At 38.4% G+C, this 23886-nt stretch overlaps 2 protein-coding genes and 1 long non-coding RNA gene across 3 annotated transcripts; all 3 read left to right on the top strand.

Moving 5' to 3' along the window:
• Positions 1-3379: 3379 nt before the first annotated feature.
• On the top strand, positions 3380-4750 carry LOC114373163. The gene has a single exon (XM_028330694.1). It carries the CDS (start codon positions 3380-3382, stop codon positions 4748-4750), a length of 1371 nt encoding a protein of 456 aa, XP_028186495.1.
• A 7716-nt stretch (positions 4751-12466) lies between these two features.
• LOC114373162 (agamous-like MADS-box protein AGL80) lies at positions 12467-13408 on the top strand. Its single transcript, XM_028330692.1, has one exon. It carries the CDS (start codon positions 12467-12469, stop codon positions 13406-13408), a length of 942 nt encoding a protein of 313 aa, XP_028186493.1.
• A 3220-nt stretch (positions 13409-16628) lies between these two features.
• On the top strand, positions 16629-19052 carry LOC114373928. The gene is made up of 5 exons (XR_003658489.1): positions 16629-16915; positions 17720-17984; positions 18105-18207; positions 18474-18918; positions 19005-19052. It is a non-coding gene; the product is annotated as an uncharacterized LOC114373928 (long non-coding RNA).
• The last annotated feature ends 4834 nt before the right edge of the window (positions 19053-23886 follow it).

Below are 23886 nucleotides of genomic sequence, written 5' to 3'. Positions count from 1 at the left end.
ATGAACTTATACTAGGCAAATTTTTTCTCATACACATGTGAGTGAGAACCACGAGTATATACATATCTAAATCGTCTATCAGGTACCTATGAATGCGGCCACTATGAGTGACCAATATTTTATGTATTCCACTACATTACTACAGCAGGTGCAGGTGCATTTTACACCTGTTAAATTGATCATTTTACATCGATTATGGATCGACGTTGTAGAAGACATCGTAAAAAGAGAGTTGGTGTTCTACGATGGTCGTGGTCGCAGAGTGATAACTGCTAAGTAATAATGAATTAATAGTGGAAAATCAGTCTAAAATTAACTTAGAATTAATTATTTAGTAGTTATTTATGCTTTAATTTGGAAAGATTTAATTAATTTTGAATTTTGATTGCAGATGTGAAAAAGGGAGGTACAACAAGTAAAAAGGAGAAGAAATAAAGGAAAAAAGAAGAAAATCAGAAAAAGTCCAAGCCCAAATTTGCACCTATAAATAAGAGGATCAACCTAGGAAAACAGACACACTTCCTGAGAGCTCAGTTTTCAGACCTCTGGCACTTAGTTCTCTCCTTTTCCTCCCCTTTTCTTATATTCTTGTTTTCTTTCTTTCACCCCTCCTCTCATTGTAAAACCCTCACGACCATGAGTAGCTAATCCCCTAGCTATGGCCTGGCAGGCCTAAAAAGCCAATGATGTATGGAGCATTTCAAGAGTTATCAATAAAAAGAGGAATTCCCTCCAGGTTCTTTATTTATTTATCGTTCTTTCTTTTTACATCATGTATCTCTGAACTTGCTTTCTATTAGGGTTTAGTCCACTCGGAAGAGGGTAAAGCCTAATTAGGGGTAAAGAATGAATACTTGAATCTGTTTTAAGGGTTAGGCCACTCGGGAGAGGGTAACGCTTAAGAGGACACTAAAAGGAGGAAATTATTGGGTTATCTTTTAGAGGGGTTTTCCTTCCAGTTTCTATTATCTGCTTTTCTTTCTTGCTTATTCTGCATCTCAGACTTTGTTTTCTGTTAGTCTTTAGGCCACTCGGGAGAGGGTAAAGCCTAATTAGAGATAAAGAATGAATGCGTGAATCGGTTTTAAGGGTTAGACCACTCGGGAGAGGGTAACGCTTAATAGAACAATAAAAGAAAGAAATTATTAGGTTAGCATGACTTAATGCCTCAATGCCCATGCTTTAACAAACATCTAGAATGTAATCTTAATGCATGTTAGTTATTGAGTCTTCGCAAAGGACATTTGGAAGATAGGTAATTAAGGTAGGCTTGTCATCATGAGGCATCAGGGGCAAGTAGATGGATAGATGTTGGCCAGAATTAGTTCACTGGTATTGATAACAGACAAATTCAGAATCCATATATCTAGGCTAATTAGACTTGTCAGGTTTTAGCGATTTTAATATATAGATTTTATTCCCTATATTTATTGTTGGTTTTTCTTAGAAGTAGTTATTCCTTATTTTACTGTTGGGTTTTAGGAGTAACTATTTAGATTTAGTAGATTTAGATTTTATTTATTTGAATTTCGTAGAAGTAGTTATCTTTATCGCAATTTAAATATTTTATCTTCTAATTTTATCTTTTAATCTTATCTTTAAATCTTTTATCTTATCTTATCTATTATATTTATCTTTTATTTTAAATTTTAAATTTCTTATCCCTTGCTAGATTTAGATTATATTTACTAAATTTATAATTTACAAACTGAAAAGTACTTCACATAAGTGCAACAAAATCCCTGTGGTATGACACTCGGCTTACCAAGAAATTATTACTACGAGCGATTTGGTACACTTGCCAAAGAGCTAACAAGTTTTTGGCACCGTTGCCGGGGATTTTGTTTTCGCATTTAAGTGCCATACTATCAGTTTGTAATTTGTTTCCCTCTTGGCCATTCTCTTAGCCATTCTTTCTTTCACCCCTCCTCTATCCCTTGGCTAATCTTTCTCTCACCACTCCTCTTTCCCCATTCTTTCCTTCTCCATAAATTACACGGGTATAACCTTGTGTTTTTATGCGAGATAAATCTACTATCGTTCCCATAGACTTAGAAATCGAAGCTACCTGTCGGCGTAATAACGCCGCAAGAAGACGAAGAGAGCAAGACATAGATACTTCACCTCCTCTCTCTCCAAATCACGTTCAAATGGACGGAGAATCAGCACGTAGGGTTACATTAGAAGATTTCTGTCAAACTACTACTCCTGAATTCCTCACAAGTATCACACCGCCAGAAGTTCAAGCCCCTAATATTTTGTACCCTCATTCTCTCATTCAGCTGATTCAGGGGAACCTCTTCCATGGTCTCCCAAGTGAGGATCCCTATACGCATCTAGCCTCATTTATAGAAATATGCAACACTTTTAAGATAGCGGGAGTTCCACCACAAGCGGTACGCCTCAGCCTCTTTTCTTTCTCGTTAGCGGGAGAGGCAAAAAGATGGTTGCATTCTTTTAAGGGCAACACCTTTAGGACTTGGGAAGAAGTTGTAGACAAATTTCTGAAAAAGTACTTCCCTGAATCCAAGACAGCTGAAGGGAAACTAGAAATCTCATCTTTCCATTAATTCCCAGATGAATCCCTTAGCGAGTCCTTAGAACGCTTCCACGGATTGTTAAGGAAAACGCCCACTCATGGATATAGCGAGCCAGTACAATTAAACATCTTCATTGATGGATTACGACCTCAATTGAAGCAGTTACTGGACGCATCCGCGGGAGGAAAAATTAAGTTAAAGACACCCGAGGAAGCGATGGAACTCATTGAGAACATGGCAGCTAGCGATCAGGCTATCCTTCGTGACCGTTCTCATGTCCCAACAAAGAAAAGCCTCCTAGAGCTTAGTACACAAGACGCAACTCTGGCACAAAATAAGCTGATATCTAGACAACTAGAAGCTATTACGGAGACGCTTAGCAAATTGCCCCAACAACTGCAAGCAGTGAATATTTCTCATTCCCCTGTTTTGCAAGTAGAGGGATGCCCCACATGTGGAGGGACACATGAGCCCGGACAATGCGCAATCCAACATGAGCCCTCTCAAGAAATAAATTACATGGGCAATCCTAATCGCCAAGGTTTCCAAGGCTACTACCAAGGAAACTCGTCTGGATACAATAACGGACCACCAGGACTTTACCAGGGAAGAAACTTTAACCAAGGCTTCGGCTGGAGAAATCAAGGGAATCAGTACAAGAAGCCTAGGCCTCAACCACCATACCAGCACCCTAGTCACGGTCCGAGTCAGAAAGAGAAGTCGTCTCCCAGTATAGAGGAAATGCTCTTAAGTTTCTCCAAGAGACAAGGGAAAACGCTCAGGAGACGAAGGCATTCATCCAGGCAAACGCTCAAGAGACAAAAGCATTCATCCAGGAGATGAGATCACATCAAAAGAGCACAGATGCAGCTATCAGAAACCTCGAGACACAATTGGGCCAGCTAGCCCAAGAAAGGGATGAAAGACCCACAAGAACTTTTGGGGCTAATACTGAGAAGAACCCAAGAGAAGAGTGTAAAGCGGTAATGACTCGAGAACAAAAGAATGCTCAAGAAGCAAGAACGATGACAGAAGACGAGGAAACTGAGGATAAGAAAGAAGAACTTCAAGAGGAAGGGAAGCCAGAGGAAGAAGAGAAGGTGGCCTTATCACCTAAAACCAAGAGTCAAAAAGCAAGAGAAGCTAAGAAGGAAGAATCGCCAGTCTTGCCGCAGGATCTTCCGTATCCTAAGGTGCCAACCAAGAAGAATAAAGAGTGCTACTTCAAGCGTTTCTTAGAAATATTTAAAGGACTGAAGATCACCATGCCATTCGGGGAAGCCTTACAACAGATGCCCCTCTACTCTAAGTTCATGAAAGATATCATCACTAAGAAAGGGAAATATATAGACAGCGAGAACATTGTAGTAGGAGGCAACTGTAGCGTGATCATTCAAAGGAAGCTACCTGAAAAGTTCAAGGACCCGGGAAGCGTTACCATCCCATGCACTATAGGAAAAGAAGCGGTAGATAAAGCCTTCATCGATCTAGGCGCAAGCATCAATTTGATGCCCTTATCAATGTGTCGACGAATTGGGAATCTAAAAATTGATCCCACTAGAATGACACTTCAATTGGCAGACCGCTCAATTATGAGACCATACGGGGTGGTAGAAGATGTCCTGGTCAAGGTTCGCCACTTCACTTTTTTGGTGGACTTTGTCATCATGGACATCGATGAGGACACAGAAATTCCCCTTATCTTAGGCAGACCCTTTATGTTGACTGCCAACTGTGTAGTAGATATGGGGAACGAAAGTCTAGAACTGAGTATTGACAACCAGAAGATCACTTTTGACCTTTTTAAAGCAATGAAGTATCCACGGGAAGGTTGGAAGTGCTTCAGGATAGAAGAGATTGACAGGGATGATAATGTCAATATTCTGGACACACCACACACTTCACTGGAGAAAGCAATAGTAAATAGGATGGACTGTCTCACCAGTGAAGAAGAAGAGGATCTCAAGGCTTGCTTGGAAGACTTGGATCGGCAAGAAGTCATTCCTGAGAAAGAAACCTGTTTTGAGATATTAGAGAAAGAGGCTCTGCCCGAGAAAAAGAAGGTTGAATTAAAGGTATTGCCTAGGCATTTAAAGTATGTTTTCTTGGAGGGTGACACCAAACCTGTAGTAATTAGTAATGCATTGACACAGACAGAAGAGAACAGGTTGGTGGACATCCTGAGGAAGCATAAGGAAGCAATCAGATGACATATATCTGACTTGAAGGGAATCAGTCCTTCGTACTACATGCATAAAATAATGATGGAGGATGATTACAAGCCTATTAGACAACCTCAGAGACGTCTGAATCCGACTATGAAGGAAGAAGTAAGGAAGGAAATGCTTAAGTTGTTAGAGGCTGGACTCATATACCCTATCTCTGATAGCGGTTGGGTCAGTCCGGTACAAGTGGTCCCCAAGAAAGTTGGAATGACAGTCGTGAAGAATGAAAAGAATGATCTAATACCCACACTAACTGTCACGGGCTGGCGGATGTGCATTGACTACCGCAAGTTAAACGAAGCCACCCGGAAGGACCATTTTCCATTGCCCTTCATGGATCAGATGTTGGAAAGACTTGCAGGGCAAGCATACTAGTGTTTCTTGGACGGATACTCAGGTTATAATCAAATAGCGGTGGATCCCAAGGATCAGGAAAAGATGACCTTTACATGCCCTTATGGTGTTTTTGCTTATAGGCGAATGCCATTCGGATTGTGTAATGCACCAGCTACATTTCAAAGGTGCATGTTGTCCATATTCTCAGATATGGTGGAGAAGAGTATCGATGTTTTCATGGACGACTTCTCGGTTTTTGGGCCCTCGTTCGACACTTATTTGGATAATTTAGAAAAGGTATTACAAAGGTGTGTTGAAACCAACTTGGTATTGAACTGGGAAAAATGCCAATTTATGGTTCGAGAGGGTATTGTTTTGGGTCACATGATCTCATGTAAAGGCATAGAAGTTGACCCAGCAAAGATAGATGTCATCGAGAGGTTGCCACCACCACTGAATGTCAAAGGCGTCAGAAGTTTCCTGGGGCATGCTGGCTTTTATAGGAGGTTCATTAAGGACTTCTCAAAAATTGCCAAGCCCCTAAGTAATCTGCTGAACAAAGATGTAGCCTTTAAGTTTGATAAAGATTGCTCAGCAGCGTTCCAGACACTGAAGCATAGGCTCACCACGGCACCAGTAATGATTGCCCTAGATTGGAGCAAGGATTTTGAATTGATGTATGATGCTAGTGACTATGCAATAGGTGCAGTTCTGGGACAAAGGCATGACAAGGTTTTTCACGCCATATATTATGCCAGCAAGGTCCTAAACGAGGCGCAATTGAATTACGCCACTACAGAGAAGGAGATGCTGGCCATTGTTTTTGCCTTAGAAAAGTTTCGGTCTTACTTGATAGGATCAAGGGTCATCATTTTCACTGACCATGCCGCCATCAAGCATTTGCTAGCTAAGGCGGATTTAAAACCGAGATTAATTAGATGGGTCCTGTTGCTACAAGAATTTGATATCACCATCAAGGATAAGAAAGGATCCGAAAACGTAGTGGCTGACCATTTGTCCAGATTGAAGAATGAGGATATCACCAAGGAGGAACCAGAAGTAAAAGGCAAATTCCCTGACGAATTCCCCTTACAGGCCGACACTCGACCTTGGTTTGCGGACATGGCCAACTATAAAGCCACCGGGATCATCCCTGAAGAATTTGATTGGAATCAGAAGAAGAAATTCTTGCATGATTCACGCTTCTATGTCTGGGACGATCGTCATTTATTCAAGGCAGGGGTTGATAATTTGCTAAGAAGATGTGTTACGAAGGAAGAAGCGTGAAATATTCTTTGGCACTGCCACAGTTCACCCTATGGTAGTCATCACAATGGGGACAGAACGACGGCAAAAGTGCTACAATCGGGATTTTTCTGGCCCTCCATTTTTAAAGATGCCCACGAGTTCGTGCATTATTGCGATAGATGCCAAAGAACAGGAGGAATCTCACGAAGGAATGAAATGCCCTTGCAAAATGTAATGGAAGTTGAGATTTTCGACTGCTGGGGCATAGACTTCATGGGGCCTCTTCCTTCTTCATACGGGAATGTCTACATCGTGGTGGCTGTGGATTACGTCTCCAAATGGGTGGAGGCCATAGCCACACCAAAAGATGACGCCAGGGTAGTGATCAAGTTCTTGAAGAAGAACATCTTTTCCCGTTTTGGAGTCCCAAGATCTCTGATTAGCGATGAGGGCACGCATTTTTGTAACCATCACCTGTGAAAAGTCCTGGAGCAATACAATGTGCGACATAAGGTAGCTACACCTTATCATCCGCAAACAAATGGCCAAGCAGAGATATCTAACAAAGAGCTAAAGCAAATCCTTGAAAAGACAATAGCATCATCAAGGAAGGATTGGGCTTTGAAGCTCGATGACACACTTTGGGCCTACAGGATAGCATTTAAGACTCCCATTGGCTTATCACCCTTTCAGCTAGTATATGGGAAGGCATGCCACCTACCAGTAGAGTTGGAGCATAAAGCATATTGGGCTCTTAAATTCCTAAACTTTGATAATAGGGCATGCGGAGAGAAGAGGAAGTTGCAGTTACTGGAATTGGAAGAAATGAGGTTGAATGCTTATGAATCATCTAGGATTTACAAGCAGAAGACTAAGGCATATCACGATAAGAAGTTACAAAAGAAAGAACTCCAGCCAGGGCCGCAGGTACTACTCTTCAACTCCAGATTGAGACTCTTCCCAGGAAAGTTGAAGTCAAAGTGGTCAAGACCGTTCATTATTAAAGAAATCAGACCTCACGGAGCGGTAGAATTAGTGGACCCTCGAGCAAAAAATTATGAGAAGAAATGGATCGTCAACGGACAACGCTTAAAGATCTATATTGGAGGACAATTAGAGAAGTTGACGACCGTCGTGCATTTAAAAGATCCTTGAAAGAAGCTCTATGTCTAGCTAAAGACATTAAACTAAGCGCTGGTTGGGAGGCAACCCAACATTTTATTATAGGTATTTATGTTTTGTCTTTATTATATTTTGTCCTTATTTTGAAATTGTTATTTTCTGTTTTGTTTCTTTTCTTAAAAATAAAACAAACACAGGGCCCAAACAGGTGCAAACAGCAAACAGGAGGGGTACCAATAGCAACTTGAAGTGGGCTACACTAAGCCAAGCGCTTAGCGCGCAACCTCACGCTAAGCGCCCAGGTAAGTTTTTAAAATTTGAATTTTTGAATCTGAGGGGCAACCAAGGGACGCTTCCCTTGGTGCGCTTAGCAGCCACATGCGCGCTAAGCGCGCACGTCATAAATTTTGGAGAGTTTTCAAAACCCCCCAACCCCTCAGTTGCCTTCAGGGGGGCTTTTTAATTTGAGAAACTCTCGTATCTCTCTTCTTCTACGCTTCCACTCTCTTTACACCCTTCTCTCTCTGCATTCTCTTCTTACCCATATATCTCTTGTGCCTTTTTCACGCAGTTTTGCAGATGGATCCGCCGCTCACGACTCCGGAGGCCTATCGTCAGCAGGTCGCCTGGCCAGGAGACTAGCCCTCCACTGACAGGGGGGAAGGGCCTTCTGGAGCCGCCGCTGAGGATCCTGCAGTTGATGAGGATCTCATGGCTGGCGCTGATTGGGGCCCATGGGCAGATTTGGGAGGCGGCGCAAGACACTAGTTTTATTTTATTTTTCTTTATGTTTTTGTTTTATGTTATGTTTATGTTTTATGTTTTTATGTTTTTATGTTTTAGGTTTCTATTTTAAGTTATTTTGTCATACTTGTAGCTTGTGTTCAAAATGAAAAGCAGTGGTAATATTATTAGATTTGAGCATATGCGTGAATAAATAAATTGCATGATAACTTGAGAAATGACAATTCTAAGTTTGTTCTGAAAGGTCCAACACTTGAAAGGCTACTAATCATTGGAAAACACTGGTCTTGGAAGCAAAAGTCAGATCAAGGAATGAAACATGATTCACTGAAAAGGAAAGGTTAGCTTGATGGAATGAAGACACATCTGGTACGTTAATACTGAATTAATCCCGGTGAGAGTGTGACCTTAATTGTGAGAGAAACGCCTGTTTTTAAACTCTTAGTTTTGCATCATTCTTAGACTGTTAAAATTAGTTACTTAAGGTGGATATGATCAAGGCCATGCTTGCTTTATTTCACCCACTCAGCCAAAAAGCCAACCCAACATAATTTTATCCCTTGCACCCATATTGAGTCGAAAGAATTATAATGATTTATTCTGAGTAGAACCCTAAGCCAAGAAATTGATATTCCTGACCTTGTGTAGGATTCTAAGAGAGCAGTAGGGTTCCAAATGATAATAAGGCCTTAATTTGCGGGATTTTGAACAAATGGGTAAAGTAGCCAAGGAAATAGCACACACTAGAACACCTCTAAATAATCATGAGCCCACTATTATTATTATGCATATTATTGGAAAAAAATAGAAAAAAGAAAAAAAAACAGAAAAAAGAAAAAAAAGGGAAAAAGAAAAAAAGAAAAAAAAATATATACATATATATAATAAATAAAAAGGGCAAGAATGAAAAAGAGAGGTGTCAGTGGGAAGTGCTAAAGGAAAAAGGGGCTAAAAGTGGGAATGCATGCTCTCTTATAATCTTATATTTTGAATTTCCAAGAAAAACCATGATTCTTTGTTAGCCAGGCCCCATTACAAGCCATAAAAGTCCTTAGTGATCCACCGAAGGTAATTAAGGCTAACCTTAACCGAGATGAAGTACAAAACTCTTGAGTTTTATTTACAGGTTGTTAAAATTGCAAACACTTGACCAGACACTTGTGAGCAGAGAGAAACACCAGCTTTGTAAGGAAGTAAGGCAAGCCCGACCTGTTGGAATTCCAGATAAATGACTTGTTTCTGCTCTCGTGTTTATGCTTTTATTTTAAGATCATGACAGATGCAAAGAGACCAGTCAAAGGACCAAGGAATTGAAGTCATGGAGAGTGTTGGAATGATTGGAACTTACTTGAGGAAATTTTTGATTAAGAATGGAATAATTTTATTCTTCTTATTTGCTCGGGGACAAGCAAAGTTTAATTTGGGGGATTTTGATAACTGCTAAATAATAGTGAATTAATAGTAGAAAATCAGTCTAAAATTAACTTAGAATTAATTATTTAGCAGTTATTTATGCTTTAATTTGGAAAGATTTAATTAATTTTGAATTTTGATTGCAGATGTGAAAAAGGGGGGTACAACAAGTAAAAAGGAGAAGAAATAAAGGAAAAAAAGAAGAAAATCAGAAAAAGCCCAAGCCCAAATTTGTACCTATAAATAAGAGGGTCAGCCTAGGAAAACAGACACACTTCCTGAGAGCTCAGTTTTCAGACCTCTGACACTCAGTTCTCTCCTTTTCCTCCCCTTTTCTTATATTCTTGTTTTCTTTCTTTCACCCCTCCTCTCATTGTAAAGGTCTCATGACCATGAGCGGCTAATCCCCTAGCCTAATTAGGGGTAAGGAATGAATACTTGAATCTGTTTTAAGGGTTAGGCCACTCGGGAGAGGGTAACGCTTAAGAGAACACTAAAAGGAGGAAATTAGCTGGTTATCTTTTAGAGGGTTTTTCCTTCCAGTTTCTTTTATTAGCTTTTCTTTCTTGCTTATTCTGCATCTCGGCCTTTGTTTTCTGTTAGTCTTTATGCCACTCGGGAGAGGGTAAAGCCTAATTAGAGATAAGGAATGAATGCGTGAATCGGTTTTAAGGGTTAGACCACTCGGGAGAGGGTAACGCTTAATAGAACAACAAAAGAAAGAAATCATTGGGTTAGCATGACTTAATGCCTTAATGCCCATGCTTTAGCAAACATCTAGAATGTAATCTTAATGCATCTTAGTTATTGAGTCATCGCAAAGGGCATTTGAAAGATAAGTAATTAGGGTAGGCTTGTCATCATGAGGCATCAGGGGCAAGTAGATGGATAGATGTGGGCCAGAATTAGTTCACTGGTATTGATAACAGACAAATTCAGAATCCATATATCTAGGCTAATTAGACTTGTCAGGTTTTAGCGATTTTAATATATAGATTTTATTCCTATTTTTATTGTTGGTTTTTCTTAGAAGTAGTTATTCCTTATTTTACTGTTGGGTTTTAGGAGTAAGTATTTAGATTTAGTAGATTTAGATTTTATTTATTTGAATTTCGTAGAAGTAGTTATCTTTATCGCAATTTAAATATTTTATCTTCTAATTTTATCTTTTAATCTTATCTTTAAATCTTTTATCTTATCTTATCTATTATCTTTATCTTTTATTTTAAATTTTAAATTTCTTATCCCTTGCTAGATTTAGATTATATTTACTAAATTTACAATTTACAAACTGAAAAGTACTTCACATAAGTGCAACAAAATTCCTGTGGTACGACACTCGGCTTACCGAGAAATTATTACTAAGAGCGATTTGGTACACTTGTCAAAGAGCTAACACAGAGACCGATGTAAAATAATGTTAATTCTACAATGGTCACTTGATTGAACCGAGGTAGCTACTTGAAGACATTCATGCACACTTCATAATTTCTTTCAATTGGCTCCATATTTTCTAAACTAAAAATTAGGTTTACTTAAATCGCTAAAATTTACCTGTATTTTTTCATCAATTAATAATAAGAGTTTACTTTTTTTTTTCCTTTGAACCAAAGAAAAGTTAAGTTTTACTCCCAACTTAGGGCATTAAACGTTATACAAAGAATTCTTGCTATAATTGATGTAGGAAGTGATTTCATAGATTGTTGTCGAAACAAATCTAAAATTTGGAAAACAAGAAATGTAAGAATATTTTTTAATTTGCACCACTGCATTTGGATGCATGCCGTCTCTGGATCACCATTTAATAATATCTATCATTTTATAATAATTCACGCATTTTATTTAACCAACTAATTTAGTTCCATGATTATAAATAGGTGAATTTATGCCTTCCTTATAAATACTATATCATTTAGTAATATACTTTAAATATATAATATGAAGAATCTTACTCAAATTACAACTCGTCAAAATGTGATTAAAAATTATAATTTATCTATTTACCATGAAAATCAACGATGAAATTCAAAATAGATTTTATAACTTCAATATCATTCTAGTGCTGGATTCTCCAAGCTATTCATTGGATCATTTCTAATTTTTAAACATCATAAAATCAAACAATTTTTTTATAAGGGCTGTGATAAATTCTCACATTTATGCATTCATATAAATTCCCCCCTGTTCCGAAAGAAAATGCTTCTAAAATATGTTTGTGAAATGGTCACACAAATTATTTATTATTTAATAATAAATCATAAATGTTTAATATGAAGAATCTTACACTAATGACAACGGTCAAAATGTGATTAAAAGTTAGAATTTATCTATTTCTGCATGAGAGTCAACGATGAAAATTCATAATAAAATTTTTAAACTTAAATATCATTATAGTGTTGGATTCTCTATACTATGACATTCAAGTGGCATTTTAACGTTCAAAACCAGTTGTGAATTTAAAATGGCAACTGTTAAAATGCAACAATAAAAAATTACAATATATCCATGTATGCATCGAATTCAAAGATGAAAATATGATTTTATTTTATATACTACCATTCTCGTACCAACTCAATCAAGTAATTTATCCACTCATACCTAATGTAAATTTTACAAACTTGGATGTCATCAAAGTGCCAAATTGTCTATATCCCTTACATATGGAATGCCATTTGATGTGACATTTGAATGTGCAAAACCAGTTGGAACGTTGAGGCAAAAAATCAAACCATGCATGCACCAAATTAGTCTATATAGAGAGATTCTTGGTGGCCGTAGAAACCACAAGCAACTCTTTTTACTTCTCATTTTGTTTCTCCCTTTATTCTGGTCATCATCATGGCCCCGGGAAAGCTGAAACTCACATTCATAGGCAACGATTCTAAAAGAAAAAACGTATGCAAGAAACGGAAGCAGTCACTGCTGAAGAAGACGGAGGAACTCAGCATGCTTTGTGGCGTTGAAGCATGTGCTATAGTGTATGGCCCCGATGATCCTCGGCCAGTGATTTGGCCATCCGAATTGGGTGTCGAAAATGTACTGCGAATGTTCATGAGCATGCCACATTGGGAGCAAAGCAAAAAGATGGTGAACCAAGAGAGTTTCATTGCACAAAGTATCATGAAGAGTAAAGAAAAGTTGCAGAAAATTGTGAAGGAAAACAAGGATATTGAAATGTCCTTGTTCATGGCTCATTGCTTTAAGACAGGAATGTTTCAGCCTGATATCAATATGACCACAGCTGATATGAATGTTCTTGCATCCATAATTGAACAGAACCTGAAAGACATTGATAAAAGGATGGAAATGCTGAAAGCCAACCAGGTGATACCAAACCAGCCCGATGTTGAAACATCAACATTGCAACCCCAGATAATGCATACACTGACATACCAACCCCCTATGCAAACATTTTCATTCCAACCGCGGATTCAAATACCAGAATTCCAAACCCAGATCCAAACACCAGAATTCCCAACTCAAACATACCAATCCAAGATGCAAACACAAACATTTCAACCCCAGATGCAGTCACCAGCATTATTCCAACCCCGGATGCAATCACTTGCATTTTTCCAACCCCAGATAATGCAAACACCATCATACCAACCCCAGATAATGCAAACACCATCATACCAACCCCACATGCAAACACCAGCACTTGAAGATATGACACTGCTTAATTATGGCAATGGGTCGGGTATGCAAATGCAGCAGTTCAATGGTAATGGGTATGAGACAACAATGCTTGCATTTGGAGGTGCTAACTTCCCTCTCTAAGCTTGCTTTTGGCCTAACCAGTTACCTTGAAAAAAGCATGTACTCGATCGGTAGCAGTCCTTTGGATTTGGGATGATATGTTTGAGTTTAATTGTATTTTCTTTTGCTTGGTTTGGATTTTTACTGTCCTTGTGTGTCAATGAAGTCATTCTTGTCTAGTGATCTTTGCATGTTTATTTCCTACTGCCAGAAGTTGATTGATGAATATGGTTTATGAGTCTTAATTTCACTTTTCAAAATGCATTCCTTAGTTGCATCAGTAAATTAAGTCTTTTGGTGTGTGGTTACCTCATGATGTGGTACTGGGCATATCAAAAGTTCCAATTTGTTTCATTGGGCATTATACAATGAATACTAGATTTTATTTTAAATAAAAGTCGTAGTTGTGATTGCAGTTATCTAAACTAAATTACAAAAAAATTACATGAAATGCAGCTAATGCAGTCATAATATATGTGAGGTGCGACATTTATGTAACCAATCTACATGTTATGTACGCTAACATGGCTTTGACAAATTATAATCACATTCCAAGAGGTGCAACATCACTGCCCAATGGACTGATTTTCGCCCCTCATCTTAGGATAAATTGTTATTTTCGTCTTTGAAATTGTAAAAGGATCACAAATTAGTCCTTAAAAGATAAAAAATGAAAATTTAGTCATAAAAAATGTAAAAAGTACTACAAATTTACCCTTCCTTTAACATTAATGGATTCACTTACGTGACACTTAGGGACGAAAATGTCATAAAATGTTTGCTCACATGGCCTTCATTAGTTCTGGTGGCACCTTAATTCGTGAACATATATCTTAGTGCTCCGGATCTTCATCCACCACCTTTTAGATCCTCTCTGTCATGTTCACAGAGAAGGTTGAGGACATGGTCCTTGCTCAACGATTCCAGAAGCTTTGAGATTTAGTCTTTGCTTGTTGTTGTTGTTGTTGTTGTTGTTGGTCTTTACCGTCGCCATCTTCTTCTTCCTCCTCCTCCTCTTCGACTTCTTCTTCAACTTCCTCTTCATGCTCATGAGGGGCATTTTTGGGTTTCGGTTGGTGTTGCTTGAGTGGAGGCTCAGTGGACAGAGAAGATTTGGGTGTTGCCTTTCACTTCCTCCCCATTGGCATTACTCGAGTGGATTGGAGTGTAGGGCTTAGTGGAGTGTGGTGCGTCGCACTAGGGTTTTCTCTAATCAAGTTGAGTTGACCATTTGATCAAGTTTGTGTGATGCGATGTGGACTATTGGATTAAGATGTGTTGATTGCTGAGAAAAGTGCCAACCAATCAAGGTCACTAAGCAAACATTTTTGTGACATTTTTGTCCCTAAGAGCATGTAGGCAGATTCATTAACATCAATGGAGGAAAGTTAACGGAGGGATGAATTTGTTGTACTTTTTACACTTTCGGAAACTAAATTTTATTTTTTCATCTTTCAGGGATAAATTTTTCATCATCCAACACTTTTAGGAAAGAATGACTATTTACCCCTCATCTTATTACCATTATCTATCCAGAAAAATAAGATTTTATTTATTTGTCTCTTCTCTTGATAAATCACTACATAATTGTATTTATTTTTCCATGCACCTTGTTATTTAGTATTGGAAAATATATTTTAAACAAAACTGTTTATGATCAGTATAATTGTGGCAATCATATTTGTATACACACACAACACTCTAAAGGTTTATATATGTTTTTTTATAATTTCTGAAAATTTAATTACAACACTGTATATTTCTTTTTTTTTTTTTTATAAAGAAGGCTTAAATATAAATTAAGTTTTCACAATTTAGTGTTTTCAATTTTAATCCTCATAATTTTTTTATTAGTTTTAGTTCTTAAATTTTCCAAATATTCTATTTTGGGTTTTTGTTGTCAAGGTCTATTACAAAAACGTCAAAAGATGACATAATCACAATGCCATGATGTATTACATCAAAAGATGATGTCATGATAATCACATGCTATATCACCATATTAAAATATCCTCAATAATGTCACATCAATAATGAGGCCATGTCAACATGATGCAAAAGGGAAGAAAATTAAAAAAAAAATCATAGAAAAAATGAATAAAAAATACATGGACTAAAAGTAAAAAAAAGTGACATATTTGTAGGCACACAAACAAATATAAATCATAAATATAATGTATAAATTTAATTTTAAATTATATAAAAATCTTGTGCTTGATGTAGAAAAGTCCTTCCTTCTATAATGGTTGAATCTACAATGGTTTAATAACTGGTGTAGAAATGCTCTTAACACCAATGTAAAAAGGGTCTTTTGTAGTAGTGGCCTATGTGCTAACTTTACTCATGATAAGTCTACTGCTTACACACTATTACAAAAAAGCTCTTCTACACTGGACCAAGGACAATTCTACAAAATCAATGTCTTAAAAAATATAGTGACATTTTTGTAAATAATTAATTATAACTTCTAAAGATGATTTTCACAAAACCATCTTTAAAACATCTTTTCAAAGATGTTTTTTTGTCAAAACCATTGTTGAAATGAGATACTCAACATCGGTTTTATTAAAACCATCATGTAAAGGGCCATCATTTTTTGTTTTCACTCTCACGTCCTACAGATTTTCATTCCCTCTCCTCAGTCTCGCACCCTATAGACCTGACCCCTCCTCTCCTCAGTCACAGTCTCACTCCCTTGTTGTCGTTGTTGAAGCTTGTGTTTTGGCAGTGGACAATAATTAAAATAATGAATCTGTCTTTTATGTTTTGGGTTGGGTTGTGCATGATGTGAAACATTAGCTGTTGCACCGTCTCTTAGTCCTCTAAGCCAGCCTGCAAAATCTGTGGTATCATGAAACCCCGCAACATCTCTCCCAAGATGGAAGACCTCTTCGATACTCCCGAGATGGCTGAACCCAAGTCCTCAAATTGTTTCTCACTACTAAAAAATAAGGATTTAATTTTTTCCGATTAACATCGATTCTAATGGAAACCGATGTTAACAAAAGCATGGTGACATTTTTGTAAATAAAGAGACTTTGTTAACATCGGTTATAAAATAATTGATGTTGTGAGTTTCCCTTAACATTGGTTATTTTAAAATCGATGTTGTGAATGCTAAGTTAACATCGATTTTTAATAAAACCGATGTTATTTTTTGCTTAACATCGATTTTTAAAAATCGATGTTGATAATATGTGTTTCTAATTAATATCCATGAAACCTAAAGGTTGCGCCACTCGTTTCATGCCTCAACCTCTCGCCTTGGTGTCATTGCTACTACTCCGTTCAATTCATTCGTGTGTGTTGGTTGAACAACAGACAAAGATTGCTTCGGGAATGGAGTGGGACAACAATTATGATCTGAGCGGATACGAAGAGGAGGAAGGGTTCATCTTCAATGATGGCGATGACGCTGGTCCTCTCTTGTTCCCTTTCCCTGTTGCTAAAGACCTCCTCCAAATGGCACCTTGTGGTTTCGACGTCACCGATGTGCACGAGCCCGAGGGTGTCCTTAGCCGGAATTAGGTTTAGGTCTTTTCAGGCCTACTCTTTATATTCCATTATGAGCTACTTTTAATTCAATTGTGAATGTGTTGAATGAAAATTTGGTATTACATACATAGTTTATGCACTTTCGTGTTTCTACCATGATTATTTTGTTAGAATTAAGCGTTGCTTCGATTTGTAGATATTCTAGTTTTGTCTATACGTGTAACTTCTGCTCTGGTCTGGAGTAAGTCAAATGTAAGGCAAGACAATGTTGAAATGTGCAGGAGATTAAGAAACGCTTGATGAGAATGTTGCTGGTTGGTACTATGAATGTCGTGAAAGTGTATCATGAAAGTTGTTGGTTGTGTAAATGATGATTAACTTCCTTATGGTGATCAAAGGATTAGGAAAATATAGCCTAATAATGAACTTCATTAGATATCAAACTGTGGTAGTTTTTCACCATGTGTTTGAAGCTTTTTGACTTGGACTGAATTCTTAAACTCCAGCGTTCAAGAAGCATAGTTAAAAAGAGATGATTGAAATACAAATGTGGTTATTCTATATTTTTTGGTGATGTATACTGAGTCGTGTGTTGAGGGATTCTCATTTTTTATAAAATATAAAGTGTGTAAGTTGATTTTAACTTGTGTAATAATTTTAATTTATCCTTTTTTTGTTATTATAAATGTTTATAGAGAAATTTATTCAAACATGTCTATGATTTTGTTTTTTCAAGCAATAAAATTTGTTATAAAGCAACTGGATTATGAAATCCTGTCATTAAGTAATATAATACAAGGCCCAATTTTTATTTTATTTTCTTTCCTTTTCTTATAGGTGCACATTTCAATCCTAATAATAAGGAGCATGGTGCCCCTAAGGATGAGCATCGTCATGCTACAAATTGTAGTAATTTTGCGGTAATTTGATGAGATTTGTAGAAAGTGATGATGTCTTTTGAAGAAGAGGAATTTTTTTGATGTTTTGATTGAAGGTTTTGAGTGAAAATGAGGATTTGATGGTTTTAAGGTAGAGAAAAACTAGTGGAAGGATTTGATTGTATAACAATTAAAGGATTAAATTTGAGCAGAAATTTGTTAAGGTACCATTCTCATCCATTAGCTGTAACAGGACCAAAATACAATTAAGCCTAAGCTTAATCTTATAATTGAATTGTGTTTGAGCTGATTATCTTCTGTCTATTTTCTGTTGTTGATTGAAGACAGCTTGAAGCATCCCCATCAGAGTATGCTAGAGCAAACAAGGAGTTTCGGAAGCTAAGTGTTTTTATGGACCTTATTAAGGAATTGAGGGCCAAACAGAAGGTAATGAGTTGGTGCAAGTTTACCTTAGAAAACAGCAACTTGCCTAAATGGCAAGTGGTGTTACCGGCTTTTGTTTCGTTATTCCTTTTGTGGTAATATTTTACCAGATAGGCCATAGCCTTTAGGCATACTATCTATCTCTTTGCATTACTCGTGTGCTTTATACCATGCTTTTCTGGTTTAAAGAAATAAGAAGGAAAGGGGGGAGGATAACTTCTGCTTTTGGGGGGTTATATTATCTAATGTTACCTTTTTACTATCTGCAGGAAATTGATGGCTTGAAGTCACTAATGGCTGAATGTTTTGAGGATAAAGACATGCTTAATATGGCTACAGAGGAAATGGGTCAGGCAGTGGAAGAAGAAAGAAGACTGTAAAATTTGTTGTTGAAGTCATTACTTCCTAAGGATGATGCTGATGAAAGGGATTGCATTTTGGAGGTGCGCCCAGGTAAAATGTCTCTGTTGAAAATGGATATCTATTATTAATGTTCATCAAACAAATGCTTCAATGAATGTTTGCTAAGTTGTCTTAGGACTTGTTCATCACTTTACTGTTGTACCCTTTTGCTTTTTTCTCTATGCTTGCTTTCATCCCAATTTTCATTTTGTTATACCATGTATGCCAATCCTTTCCACACTTTTTTTCACCTGGTTCAAGTCAAAGAAATCATTGTGGTTTGTGATCCTTCATACAAGGACATTTTTGAAGGTTTTTCCATACCTTTAGTTTTGCTTTCTTTTCTATACCATGTTTTTGCTTTGCCTCTTGGTTATCAAGATTCTTTTTTTGCTGAGATGCAAAGGAAGATTACCAAGCAGAACTCAAATTTCCACTACCTGGAAAAACAAGACAGGATTCTGTTAATAATGGCTTTCAGGAATGTGCAGTCTTTTAATCTTAATAATGGTTTATTTCTTTGTCATTCTTTGTCAATTTTTAATTTCAATGGAGGATTGCCTTGAGGGTCCGCACATAGGCAATCATGAAACACAGCTCCAAACTCGAAGGTGGAGGACACATGAACAGCGTTAGGCAATAACATTCATGGGGCTCCGAAAAAAGGGGGAGAATGGAGGATTGCCTTGAGGGTCCGCACTTAGGAAATCGTGGAAAATAGCTCCAAACTCGAAGGTGGAGGACACATGAACAGCGCTTGGCAATAAAATTCATGGGGCTCCGAAAAAAAGGGGAGAATGGAGGATTGCCTTGAGGGTCCGCACTTAGGCAATCATGAAACACAGCTCCAAACTCGAAGGTGGAGGACACATGAACAGTGCTAGGCAATAACATTCATGGGGCTCCGAAAAAGGGGGAGAATGGAGGATTACCTTGAGGGTCCGCACTTAGGCAATCATGAAACACAGCTCCAAACTCGAAGGTGGAGGACACATAAACAGCGCTAGGCAATAACATTCATTGGGCTCCAAAAAAGGGGGAGAGTGGAGGATTGCCTTGAGGGTCCGCACTTAGGCAATCATGAAACACAGCTCCAAACTCGAAGGTGGAGGACACATGAACAGCTCTAGGCAATAACATTCATGGGGCTCCGAATAAAAAAGGGGGGAATGGAGGATTGCCTTGAGGGTCCGCACTTAGGCAATCATGAAACATAGCTCCAAACTCGAAGGTGGAAGACACATGAACAACGCTAGGCAATAACATTCATGGGGCTCCGAAAAAAAAGGGGGAGAATGGAGGATTGCCTTGAGGGTCCGCACTTAGGCAATCATGAAACACAGCTCCAAACTCGAAGGTGGAGGACACATGAACAGCGCTAGGCAATAACATTCATGGGGCTCCGAAAAAGGGGGAGAATGGAGGATTGCCTTGAGGGTCCGCACTTAGGCAATCATGAAACACAGCTCCAAACTCGAAGGTGGAGGACACATGAACAGCGCTAGGCAATAACATTCACGGGGCTCCGAAAAAAGGGGGAGAATGGAGGATTGCCTTGAGGGTCTGCACTTAGGCAATCATGAAACACAACTCCAAACTCGAAGGTGGAGGACACTTGAACAACGCTAGCCAATAACATTCATTGGGCTCCAAAAAGTGGGAGAGTGGAGGATTGCCTTGAGGGTCCGCACTTAGGCAATCATGAAACATAGCTCCAAACTCGAAGGTGGAGGACACATGAACAGCGCTAGGCAATAACATTCATGGGGCTCCGAATAAAAAAGGGGGGAATGGAGGATTGCCTTGAGGGTCCGCACTTAGGCAATCATGAAACACAGCTCCAAACTCAAAGGTGGAAGACACATGAACAACGCTAGGCAATAACATTCATGGGGCTCCGAAAAAAAAGGGGGAGAATGGAGGATTGCCTTGAGGGTCCGCACTTAGGCAATCATGAAACACAGCTCCAAACTCGAAGGTGGAGGACACATGAGCAGCGCTAGGCAATAACATTCATGGGGCTCCGAAAAAGGGGGAGAATGGAGGATTGCCTTGAGGGTCCGCACTTAGGCAATCATGAAACACAGCTCCAAACTCGAAGGTGGAGGACACATGAACAGCGCTAGGCAATAACATTCACGGGGCTCCGAAAAAAGGGGGAGAATGGAGGATTGCCTTGAGGGTCCGCACTTAGGCAATCATGAAACACAGCTCCAAAATCGAAGGTGGAGGACACATGAACAGCGCTAGGCAATAGCATTCATGGGGCTCCGAAAAAATAGGGGGAGAATGGAGGATTGCCTTGAGGGTCCGCACTTAGGCAATCATGAAACACAGCTCCAAACTCGAAGGTGGAGGACGCATGAACGAAAACGCAATTCATGGAGCTCCGAAAAAGGGTTGGCAGGACCGAATTGTCCACTGGGTTTTTCCACCTAAATGGAAAACATGGTTTTTGCAAAAAAAAATAAATCATTCACGAGAGCACCATATCTTAGAGAAACAATATACTTGTGCTAAGGGTAATCTTCCTTGTATTCGGGAATGAAGGGCAGGATGTCAACTTTTAGCTTCTAATTGAACATGCAGGGGAAACATCGGGCCAAGCTGAAAATAAATCACTCATAGTGTATAAAACTCACATAGGCAAGTGTTTTATCCTATTCCCAAACCATAACTGCACCATGAGTTTATTTTGCACATGGCTTCCTATCGAATCAAAGATCAAACGTACGATCACAGACCAATAGGATTTTCTCGAGGGTAGCGTTTTTTGGAGAGGAAACTGGGTGTTTCGGTATTTTCCTCTTTGTTCAGGTGGGGTGGGATATCGCCAGTCGAGAACGACCTTGAATGGCAATCTGAAGGGAGGAGACACCAAAAATGGGTTTTCCTTTGCCGACAGTCACTTATTTTTGCCGAAAATTTATCTGGTCTGAAGATTTTCCATTCCATTTCTTTCATTGATCGAGAATTACTTTGTTTTCCTCCGATCTTTTCCATTTTCACTTCCTTTCGATCTTCGATCGAGAATCCTTCTTTTTCTTTTTTTTTTTATTGTTCTTTTTCTTTCTTTTCTTTTCATTTCTTCCTTTTCTTTCCACTTCCTCCTTTCCTTTCTTTGGGAAATTGGGTTTCAGCATTCTATTTGCTCTCCCTTGAGGAGATTCCGCTGTCCTTTGCTTCGGGGGAAAGGATGAGGATTCTTTTGATAGGCCAAGGTTCAAAAAAGTATAAGGTTGTGTTTCAATGGGGTCTTTTATCGTGGCAACCCAATCTTGATATCTGGGGCAAAACAAATTTGGGTGTCAAGGTGTTGGTCTCGGGCCGAACTCCCATATTACTCCACAAGGCACGCGTGTCAATGATGATTTGAAAACAACGTGCAAAATTAGTCATGGCTACAGCCAGGTGGGCACTCAAGCATCCTGTTTATGGCATTCTGATACTACGATTGGGAATTTACACAAACAGACCCAATGTTTCCAAATTATGTTCTATTATCAGTTCAATGAATTCATCCATTCTTATCTCGGTTATTCTGGAAAACAAACTCTTAGAATCAGTCCCTTGTTTCCAGAAGATACATTTGCTCTTTATGAATGATTTATACTTCTTAACTATAACATGTCGACCTTCGCGGTCTTTCTTTCTTTTTCCTTTTTGTTTCATTCACAAAATTATACACCTGTGGTCCTTTATGAGGAAAACCTTTCTTTGTACATCTATATTCTTATACATGACAAACTTTTTCTGTACACGCATTGGAACTCTTTCTCTTTACGTCACACGATCTATATACAAACCCTATTTACATTCAAAGATTTTTTTTTATTTTTCCCAACACACACTTATGGTTCTCACAAAAGTTTCTTCATATACACTCGTTGCTCACACACACAAGAATTCCTTTCCACGCATCATTTACACACAAAAAATCCTTTTATACACACTTTCCTTTTTCTTTGTATACGCAGACATTTTATTCACAACGCTTCTTTCTTTTTATTAGGATTTTTGGTTCATTTTATTTTTTAGGACGACGTTCCTAAATGAAAAACTCTACGCGATTCCGGAATTTCAACAGACACTATTGACAACAACGAAACAAGTACGTAACGACTCAAACGATATGTATGTACAAAACAAAAGTCAATCAAAACGAAACAAACATTAACAAATTGGGGATCCCACGGTCATGTGGTTCCGTATGCCACCAGACCCTTGGGTCACAGTAACAAAAAGTGGGGTGGTCGACAAAAGCAGGGCTTTTGCTCCTACGTATCCACAATTTGTGATGAGGAACTCAGACCTACGTAGTTCTTGACGACTGTGAGACTAAAAATAGTCTCGGTGTTTTCTTCACCAAATGCGAACATGCTTTAGTAAAGAGACAAAACTTCCAACTGATCAGAGCAACATATGCTTTTTTGGGATGAAAAACAATGTGTCTATCGGGGAAGGAGAGTATGCTGATGAAATTTTCTCATAACCGTAAATGAGATTTTGGATGTTAGCATTTCATTTCTAAATGACCATTTAGAGGAAACACTGGGTCCAACAAAGATAGGAGAAAATCACTCAAAGTGTATCAATCTCACACAGGTAAGTGTTTTATCCTAATTCCGAACCATAGATATGTCATGACTTGATTTTGCAAATCATTTCCTATCAAATCAAAGATTACATGCGTGATCATGGATCAATAGGACTTATTTTGGGAATGGTTTTTAGGTGGGGAATTTGGCTTTGAGTGTTTTTGCCTTTTCCTTTTCAATTTTTGTTTAGTGCGTGGTGAGAAAGTCGCTAGCGCACGGGATTTTGTCGGCAATCAAAGAGAGAGGACCACTTTAGGTCGTGGTTTCCTTTCTTTTTTGTTTACTTGGTGAAAATTCTGTATTGTTCAGATATTGTCTGGTAAAAAGACCTTTCTACATATTTCTTCTATTTTCTTCCGATCCTTGATCGAGAATTTTTCTTTCTTTTTCTTTTTTTTTTTGCTTTCTCCCACTCTTTCATTGGGAATTTTCTTTCTGTTTTGTGTCTTCTCCCTTTCTTGGATTGGAAATTTTCTTTTCTTTTTGTGTATTCTCCCTTTCTTGGATTGGGAATTTTCCTTCTCTTTGTGTTTTCTTTCGAGGGCAAGGATTGACATTCTCACCCTAGGTCAAGGTTTATGGTAAGCTGGGATTTTGGCTCAAGGCTTGTAGAACGGCTGGTCATGATATATGTCAGGGTTTGGCCAGCGGTTCGGGGATAAAGGGAATGCCCTACATTATT

Source organism: Glycine soja, chromosome 11, assembly GCF_004193775.1.
Source record: "Glycine soja cultivar W05 chromosome 11, ASM419377v2, whole genome shotgun sequence".
In the NCBI taxonomy this organism is placed as follows: Eukaryota; Viridiplantae; Streptophyta; class Magnoliopsida; order Fabales; family Fabaceae; genus Glycine; species Glycine soja.
This window is presented reverse-complemented; position numbering and strand designations above follow the sequence as displayed.

Excerpts from the sequence above, each read along its gene's own strand:
- LOC114373163 (XM_028330694.1), top strand. The coding sequence starts at position 3,380 with ATGAGATCACATCAAAAGAGCACAGATGCAGCTATCAGAAACCTCGAG.
- LOC114373162 (XM_028330692.1), top strand. The coding sequence starts at position 12,467 with ATGGCCCCGGGAAAGCTGAAACTCACATTCATAGGCAACGATTCTAAA.